The sequence below is a fragment of the Homarus americanus genome, unplaced genomic scaffold (assembly GCF_018991925.1).
Source record: "Homarus americanus isolate GMGI-L3 unplaced genomic scaffold, GMGI_Hamer_2.0 scaffold28579, whole genome shotgun sequence".
Classification (NCBI taxonomy): Eukaryota; Metazoa; Arthropoda; class Malacostraca; order Decapoda; family Nephropidae; genus Homarus; species Homarus americanus.
In genome coordinates, this window is record NW_024727165.1 from 132,522 (window position 1) to 142,010 (window position 9,489).

A 9,489-nucleotide genomic window follows, 5' to 3' on the forward strand; every position below is an offset into this window, starting at 1 on the left:
TATCTGTGGTGGAAGGTGGAGGAGGTACCAACACAGGGGGTGGTGGTGGTGGTAGTTTGTGGTAGAAGTGGTGGTAGTGGTGGTAGAGGTAGTGGTGGTAGAGGTGGTGGTAGTGGTGCAAGTGGTGGTAGAGGTGGAAGTTGAGGTAGTAGTGGTAGTGGTGGAGCAGGAGCCACGTAAACATTACTACCGATACATAGTTGAATTCACAGGTACACGCACACGCTAGTTATATTATACAGGTACATCCCTACAGGTACACCCCTACAGGTACACCCCCACAGGTGTACACCCTACAGGCACCCCACAGGACACCCCTCAGGTACATCCCCCAGGTACATCCCCAGGTACACCCCACAGGTACACCCCCACAGGTACACCCCACAGGTACACCCCATCATCCCTAGGTACACCCTCAGGTACACCCCCAGGTACACCCTGCCCTACAGTACACCCCCATAGGTACACCCTCAGGTACACCCCCATGGTACCCCTCCTGACTTACACCAAGGGCCCTTCTGTTACCAGTTTTACTATAGTTCCAGTGACAGAAGGGCTCATGGCACACACACACACACACACACACACACACACACACACACACACACACACACCTCAAACAAAGTGTTCCAAGAATTGTGCTCGCATTAGGAGTGGTTACTGTAGCATTAGGTTAGGTTCAAGTTAGATTTGAGAGAGTTAGATAAGATTACTGTTAGGTTAGATTAAGTTGACGTTAATTTTGGTGAGGTTAACGTTACGGTGGTGAATATTTCGAGCAAAATCACCTGGGGTGTCTAATCTTCAGGTGACTTAATTATGTAATCATTATTATATTATTGCTTTCCTCCCCATGTGTCTCCTTCCTTTCTCCTTCTATCTCTCTACAACTTCCCCTTCCTTCTTCCTTCCTTCCCCCTTCCTTCCTCTTCCCCCCTGTTCCTTCCCTTCCTTCCTTCCTCTTCCTTCTCTCTTCCAACTAATCTGCAGCACAATCACTCCACCTCTTCATATCCCTTCTTCCCTTTCATCTTTTAAATCCTCTTTCCTCCTTCTTCCCTACCTCCACAGTCCTCCTTTTGTCTTCCTCTCCTCCTATTTCCTTCCTACCATCATCCCTCCCCTTCTTCCCTCCTGCTTTTTTCAGGTTACCAAGTGATGAGGAAAGAAGAATTATCTTCCATTTAGTTTCTTTTAACCTGAATTTGCCAACTTGGGCGAGTCAACTCCGCCCATTTTCGTCAATCGCGGAACATAATTGGTTGCCGGTTGCTATCACTGACTCCCTTAGCAACTATCATCCAATCAAAGTCCGATAAATGCGACGGTTGCTAAGGACGCCAAATAAGGAGGCGGAGCTTTCGTTGGTAGGCCACTAAACATTTTATTTTGATATTTACAGCTGGTCGCTACTGGAGAGTGGACTCCAATACACACACACACACAATAGTCTACATACACCTAAATACACAGTCAGGTATGCTACGTACACCCATACCGGATATACACATGATACATATCTGTTATACACCTGCAATACATGTATTATAAACCTGTTATATATACCTGTACTATCCATACGTCATACACCTGCTATACCTCCACTATACATCTGTTATACACCACATATCCCCACTATTATACACATGACTGTTACACACACGACAAACCAAGCCACATATGTCCACCCTTTAAATACACTACAGTATACTCATATATATATACAGTATATATTTCAACATCACACTACTGTATACTATATTCCGGTATCCCTTCCCCGTTTGTTATATTAGTGAGCAGTTGTTATATTTCTCCTATCAGCTTGTTATTACCTCCCTGTCACTAGCAACACACCTGGCTCAAAAACAACTGTGCAAATGAATTGAATTTTTGTGTGTGGGGGAGGGTGTTATGCTTTCACCAATAGAAAATGAAAAAAAAATGTATCGTCGGAAAGTTAGCGTGAACAAGGATGTTTTCTCTCTCTCTCTCTCTCTCTCACTTTCTTTTTTATCTGTTTTGCTTCTTATTTCTCCCACAATCATGTTCAACTGAGAGAGAGAGAGAGAGAGAGAGAGAATGAAACCTTAGCGACAAACACCAATTAGCAGACCGTGTTTGTGTGTGTGTGTGTTATTGGCTTGGTTTAAGTGTTGTCAAGTGAAGGCCGATTTTGTCTTCCCCTCTCCACCAGATTAACCAGAAAATCGGTAAGTATTTCAGTCTGGTCTCAGATTCTGAGAGAATGAGACCCTTGATATTGTCCTGTGGAATTTATGTACTCTCTCTCTCTCTCTCTCTCTGTCTCTCTTTCTCTCTTTCGCCCTCCTCTCTCTCTCTCTCTCTCTATTTCGCCCTCCCTCTCTCTCTCTCTCACATTCTCTCTATTTCACCCTCTCTGTTTCTTCCCCCTTCTATTTCTCTCTCTCTCTCTCTCTCTGTCTCTTCCTCTTCTCTCTGTTCCCTTCCCTCCCCCCTTTGTCTCACCCACACACACACACACACACACACACACACACACACACACACACACTCAAATACTCTTCCTCTTTCCTTGTTAGTTAACAGAACATATAACGTACTGTCCCAACACAGACAAAGTCAGACAGACTTTAAAGCATTCTCATTAACACTCAGTCTCCACCTTACTGACCTGACTAATGGATGTTTATTACCCTCTTCAATGTGTGAGGTGTTTTTGTGTTTTTTGTTCATCCTTAAATACACTGAGATTTTTTTTTTATGCAATTTGTGTTACTTTTCCCCATATTACATTAAGTAGGCGAGTTAATTTATATATTTTTCCTTCTTCTCAAACTCAGATGTTTTCCTGTATTTTCTTTCTGTTTTGGCTTCCATTCTTATTCTTTCATACATCACAATTATTGCTCCTCTTCTTCTTCTTCTTCTATTTTTTTTCCATTCTCCTTGAACTATTCTTCCAGTTGACCGCCTCTTCTTTGTTTCCGTCGTTCTTCTGTTCTTCTTCTTCTTGTTCTTCCTTTAATCTTTTCCGTCCCTAATATTTTTCTTCTTCTTCTTCTCTTTCATCACTTCCACTCCCACTATTCTTCTTCTCTTTCTTTCTCTTCTTCCTCACTTCCACTTCTCCTCCCAAAACATCACAAATTGCATCGTTTCAACAATTCTTGCTGGCCTCTCTCGGAATGCTTGTCATAACCACTAGACGAGCGATTTTTATATTCATTGGCAATTGGTTTATGGCTAAATAAAAAGCCACGAGTCTTCTGTCTTAATTGGGGCAGGAAGAGAATTGGAGGGTGGTAGAGAAGGAGGAGGAGGAGGAGGAGGAGGAGGAGGAGGAGGGGGGAGGAAGGAGGAGGAGGTGGAGGGGGAGAGGAGGAGGAGGAGGAGGAGGAGAGGAAGAGGTGGAGGGTGTGAGAAGGAAGAGTAGGAGGAGGAAGAGGAGAGAGAATTGGAAGGTGAGTAGGAGGAGGAGGTAGGATGGTAGAGGAGGAGTAGAGGAGGAGAGGGAGGAGGAGGAAGAGAAAAGGATTGGAAAGTAGGGAGGAAGTGGAGTAGGAGGAAAAGGAGAAAACGGAGGAGAAAAAGTAGGAAGAAAGGAGGAGGGTAGGAACGCAGGAACGTCCTCTCGTGTTTACAGACTTCCAATGTTAATAAGAGGTTAACCTGGAATTGCTACCCTACTCTGTTATGCATGGAGACAACCTCTGATATTACCTAATGAGAGAGAGAGAGAGAGAGAGAGAGAAGCTAGAGCAATGTCATTTCTGCTATTACTCAAAGGAAAAAAAAGGAGAAACTGACTATGAGAGACTTAGAGACAGACAGAGACACAGACAGAGACAGATAGACAAACAAGACTACTCGTGACGTCATCTGGGGAGAGAGGAGGCAGTGGAGAGGAGGGGAGGGAGGGAGGGATAAGGGGGTTGGTAAGGTGTAGGTGTGTACATCATCCTCAGGTACAACAGGTGAATCATTAGGTGGTCCAGGTGGGCTTCGGGAGCACCTGTACAGCGACAGAAGGTGACATAATGGTCCTTGGTGGTCCCCCTGGGTGGTTACCTTGGTGGCCCCGCAGGTGACGATCATTTATCGCGAGGTCTTGGCTACCGACGGACCCTGTTGGTGTGTTGTGCTTGGGTGAGTCGGGTCGGGTCGGGTCGGGTCGGGTCGGGTTGTTTTTCGTTAGTTCTTTTCCATTGCGTTAGGAGTTATTCCCCCCATGTTAATTTTTATTCCATCACGTTAGGTCATGTTGTATCACGTTAATGTATGTTCCAACGCGTTAATTTATGCTCCATCACGTTAGATCATGCTCCATCGTGTTAAGTTGTGCTCCATCTTTTGGGTCATGTTCCATCGCGTTAATGTATGGTCCATCGCGTTAATTTATGCTCCATTACCTTAGGTCACGTTCCATGACATTAGGTCACGTTCCATCGTGTTAATTTATTCCCCATCATGCAAGGTCACGTTCCATCGTACTGGGTCATGTTCTGTTCCAAAATAGGAAACTGTGTTTTTAGGTGGGGTGTTTGTCAACAAGGCGTGGTCTGGGTCAGGAAAAGTCGGTGACTGAGAGTAAACAGAACAAGTGTTGACGTCACCCAGCACGACACAGCTTAATTAGAGATAAGCTATATTATTTATAGGATTAATCAGATGTAAGTTTGATCAAGTGTAAGCTTGATTTGACAAAACTTTAATTGATAGGAGTTAAATTTATAAGATGCTTATATATAAATAACTTTAATTAATTTTAAGATCAATAAATTATGTAAAATATTAATTGCATATAAGATTAATAGAAATAATTTAATTACTTATAAGTTTAACTGGAGATGAACTTAATTAATCATAAGCTTAATTCAGCATACTCATCAAAGAAGATATTAATTACTTATAAGCTTGACGAAAGACGAGTCTAATTAATTACAATCTTAATTTTAAATGAGTTTAATTACCTGTAAATTTGATTATTTACATTTACTTATAAGATTAATTCTAGATAAACGCAACTAATTATCAGTTTCCTTAGAGATACGCTTAATTAATCTTAAGCTTGATAAAATTAAGCTGGATTTAAAATTAGTTGGAATTAAAGTTAGAGTTAAAGTAAGCTGGAGTAACGATAAGCTTAAAAGAGAATCCAAAAACATTATTAAATATACTCGTACCGTAAGAGAAGTCTTCAAGGTTTATGGTTGATCTCCTCATAACACCCCCACACACACACACACACTTGACCATAAAAGCAAAAAAAAAAAAAATCCAGAAGAAAAAATTATGTCAACAAACACAGCTGACTGGCAGAGTGGTGTTGTTGTGAAGGGAAAAAAAAAGTCACCAAGTGTGTTGATCTCTGGAGTATTACTTGATGAAAATCCTCCAAGCATGCATGTCGAGTCTCTAGGTCAGTGCTTCTCGAGGAGGATCACCAAGGCTATAAGAGTTAGGCATTTGGAGGGAGGAGAAGGAGGTGGGGGTTATTTCCTGATTAAATGCCTTAGGTAAGTTATTGATTTCTGGGGTAATTTGTTGAGGTAAATCAGACCATTAATTTGTTACGTCAAAGTGGTTTTATAATCTGTATCTCGTGGCCCTCTCCCGTCCTGTTCCCTTGGTCGTGGCCCCTCCGTCCGTGCCCTTGGTCGTGGCCCTCTCCGTCCGTTCCTTGGTTGGCCTCCCGTCCGTTCCCTTGGTCGTGGCCCCCTCCGTCCTGTTCCTTGGTGTGGCCCCCTCCGTCCCGTTCCTTGGTCGTGGCCCCTCCGTCCGTTCCTTGGTCGTGGCCCCCTCCTGTCCGTTCCTTGGTCGTGGCCCTCCGTCCCGTTCCTTGGTCGTGGCCCCTCCGTCCTGTTCCCTTGGTCGTGGCCCCTCCCGTCCGTTCCCTTGGTCGTGGCCCTCTCCGTCCGTTCCTTGGTCGTGGCCCCCTCCGTCCTGTTCCTTGGTCGTGGCCCCTCCGTCCCGTTCCCTTGGTCGTGGCCCCTCCGTCCCGTTCCTTTGGTCGTGGCCCCTCCGTCCGTTCCTCGGTGTGGCCCCTTCCGTCCGTTCCCTTGGTCGTGGCCCCTCCGTCCGTTCCTTTGGTCGTGGCCTCCGTCCTGTTCCTTGGTCGTGGCCCTCCGTCCGTTCCCTTGGTCGTGGCCCCCTCCGTCCTGTTCCTTTGGTCGTGGCCTCCGTCCGTTCCCTTGGTCGTGGCCCCCTCCGTCCGTTCCTTGGTCATGGCCCCTCCGTCCTGTGCCCTTGGTCGTGGCCCCTCCGTCCTGTTCCTTTGGTCGTGGCCCCCTCCCGTCCCGTTCCTTGGTCGTGGCCCCCCTCCGTCCCGTTCCTTTGGTCGTGGCCCCTCCGTCCGTTCCTTGGTCGTGGCCCCTCCGTCCTGTTCCTTGGTCGTGGCCCCTCCGTCCGTTCCCTTGGTCGTGGCCCCTCGTCCGTTCCCTTGGTCGTGGCCTCCGTCCGTTCCTTTGGTCGTGGCCCCCTCCGTCCTGTTCCCTTGGTCGTGGCCCCTCGTCCTGTTCCGGTCGTGGCCCCCTCCCGTCCGTTCCTTTGGTCGTGGCCCCCTCCGTCCGTTCCTTGGTCGTGGCCCCCTCCGTCCTGTTCCTTGGTCATGGCCCCTCCGTCCTGTGCCCTTGGTCGTGGCCCCTCCCGTCCGTTCCCTTGGTCGTGGCCCTCCGTCCCGTTCCCTTGGTCGTGGCCCCTCCGTCCTGTTCCTTTGGTCGTGGCCCCTCCGTCCGTTCCTTGGTCGTGGCCCCTTTCCGGTCCCTTCCTTGGTCGCCTCCCGTCCCGTTCTGGTCGTGGCCCCTCCGTCCCGTTCTTTGGTCGTGGCCCCTCCGTCCTGTTCCTTGGTCGTGGCCTCCGTCCTGTTCCCTTGGTCGTGGCCTCCGTCCCGTTCCTTTGGTCGTGGCCCCTCCGTCCCGTTCCTTGGTCGTGGCCCCCTCCGTCCGTTCCTTTGGTCGTGGCCCCCTCCGTCCGTTCCTTGGTCGTGGCCCCTCTCGTCCTGTTCCTTGGTCGTGGCCCCTCCGTCCTGTTCCTTGGTCGTGGCCCCCCTTCCGTCCTGTTCCTTGGTCGTGGCCCCTCCGTCCTGTTCCTTTGGTCGTGGCCCCTCCGTCCTGTTCCTTGGTCGTGGCCCCTCCCGTCCGTTCCTTGGTCGTGGCCCCCTCCGTCCGTTCCTTTGGTCGTGGCCCCTCCGTCCGTTCCTTGGTCGTGGCCCCTCCGTCCGTTCCTTGGTCTTGGCCCCCTCCGTCCCGTTCCTTTGGTCGTGGCCCCTCCCGTCCGTGCCCTTGGTCGTGGCCCCCTCCTGTCCGTTCCCTTGGTCGTGGCCCCTCCGTCCGTTCCCTTGGTCGTGGCCCCCTCCGTCCGTGCCTTGGTCATGCCCCCCTCCGGTGCCGTTCCTTGGTCATGCGCCCCTCCGTGCCCTTGGCCATGCCCCCCCTCCGTGCCCTTGGTCATGCCCCCCCCTCCGTGCCCTTGGTCATGCCCCCCTCCCGTGCCCTTGGTCATGCCCCCCCCTCCGTGCCCTTGGTCATGCCCCCCCTCCGTGACCTTGGTCATGCCCTCTCCCGTGCTGGTCATGCCCCCCACTCCCGTGCCCTTGATCATGCACCCCTCCGGTGCCGTTCCCTTGGTCATGCTCCCTCCTGTGCCCTTGGTCATGCCTCCCTCCGTGCCCTTGGTCATGCCCCCTCCGGTGCCGTTCCCTTGGTCATGCCCCCTCCGTGCCTTGGCCATGCCCCCCTCCCGTGCCCTTGGTCATGCCCCCTCCGTGCCCTTGGTCATGCCCCCTCCGTGCCCTTGGTCGCCCCCCTCCGTGACCTTGGTCATGCCCCTCTCCGTGCCCTTGGTCATGCCCCCACTCCGTGCCCTTGATCATGCACCCCTCCGGTGCCGTTCCCTTGGTCATGCCTCCCTCCCGTGCCCTTGGTCATGCCTCCTCCTCCGTGTCTCCAGCGGGGGTGTGGTGCCGTATATCAAGATCCACACAGATAAACATGACATCCACGGTCATTCCTGTTGGGTTTATGACGTGGTTCCTCCTGACGTCACCATCGGTCACTTCGCCGTCGCTTTCAACAAGATACCAGACGACTCGTGGCTCAAGTTGTCATATATTCTACAAAGATTCTGCTCCTCCCTTACATTAAATTGGTATTACTAACGACACATTACCTGATCAACCAAAGGCCTCATCCACGCCCGCGCACCTTGTTTACCTTTGAGCCAGAATTCAGATATATCAACACCTAACGACGTCCCTCCACGTGGCATGATGTGACCCTAATAGTTTTAAAAGATGCTGTTATATAAGAAGACCTTATCCGGAAACACCTATGAATAGCTACCTATCCTATCCTAACCTAATCTAACCTAACCTAATCTAACCTAATCTAACCTAACCTAACCCCTTCGTGATCTAACCTAACCTAACCGACCGTTCTAAGGAATGTCACAGACGGCAGGGTAGATCATTCGATAGGCAAATTGGCTCACTTAGGCAACGCGACGGAGATAGTGAGCAAGACGCATCGAATTCTAAAAAAATTAGGGGAAGGGGGATGGGAGGAGGGGGAGGGAGGGATGGGAGGGAGGATGGGGGGAGGGAGGAGAAGGGATGAGAGGAGGGGAGAGAAATAAAGAAAAAAACATCGTAACTTAGGACATTTTTTCCCTCTCTCAAGTTACGTGGGGAAAAAATCAACATGAAAAGTTACGAGAGAATTATCCCCGCCCCTTTCCATCCCGTCTTAATCCGCCCCGCTCCTCCTTAACCCTCCCAAACCCGGGGCCCCGTTTTACCCCATCCTGCCCGCCCTGCCCTGCCCCGTCAGCCTGAATGCGTGTGAACAGCGACAGTAAGTACAGGCCATTATACTCACTAGCGTTTGTGACGGTCCCGTAGAGAAAAAACACTTTGGATAGTACTAGATACGAAAGAGAGAGAGAGAGAGAGAGAGAGATTAATAACCTTAATATAACAAGAAACAGAGAGGGTAAAATTATCACCACACAGACAACCTCTACCACAAAGCCATTCTAGGAACGACTAACACCACCTACCTCTCTTAATATACACTATGTAGTTACCTGCTGGACATCACCGTCCATACCTATATATACACCACCAACTAGCATAACAACACCACCATACTACTGCCATCTAACTACTACATTAACATACATACACCCCAGACACGAGAGAATTAACTAAGTACAGAGTATTAAAGAAAGGAGGAAAGAAAATGGGGAGGTGTCTTTGCGCTAAATCTCTTGCCTCGCCTCGACTATAGTGATGATTATGTTAAACGAAGGTCATCATTACCCTTTGGTATGGAGACAGACAGACAGAGATGTAGACAGATAGATAGACAGACAGAGAGAGGTAGACAGATAGATAGAGAGGTAGACAGATAGACAGAGAGGTAGACAGACAGACAGAGATGTAAACAGATAGATAGACAGACAGAGAGAGAGAGGGTAGACAGACAGACATAAAGAGAATAGAGGTAGAGA

At 49.2% G+C, this 9,489-nt stretch overlaps 2 protein-coding genes across 2 annotated transcripts; both read right to left on the reverse strand.

Annotated features, from left to right (window-relative positions):
* Positions 1-5,557: 5,557 nt before the first annotated feature.
* LOC121865794 (S-antigen protein-like) lies at positions 5,558-6,208 on the reverse strand. Its single transcript, XM_042365353.1, has one exon. It carries the CDS (start codon positions 6,206-6,208, stop codon positions 5,558-5,560), a length of 651 nt encoding a protein of 216 aa, XP_042221287.1.
* On the reverse strand, positions 6,205-7,659 carry LOC121865795 (basic salivary proline-rich protein 2-like). The gene has a single exon (XM_042365354.1). The coding sequence runs from the start codon at positions 7,657-7,659 to the stop codon at positions 6,205-6,207; it is 1,455 nt and encodes a 484-aa protein (XP_042221288.1).
* Positions 7,660-9,489: the final 1,830 nt, after the last annotated feature.

What these genes read in the sequence shown, in the direction of transcription:
- LOC121865794 (XM_042365353.1), bottom strand. Translation starts at nt 6,208, where the DNA reads ATGACCAAGGAACGGACGGAGGGGGCCACGACCAAGGGAACGGACGGA.
- LOC121865795 (XM_042365354.1), bottom strand. Translation starts at nt 7,659, where the DNA reads ATGACCAAGGGCACGGAGGGAGGCATGACCAAGGGCACAGGAGGGAGC.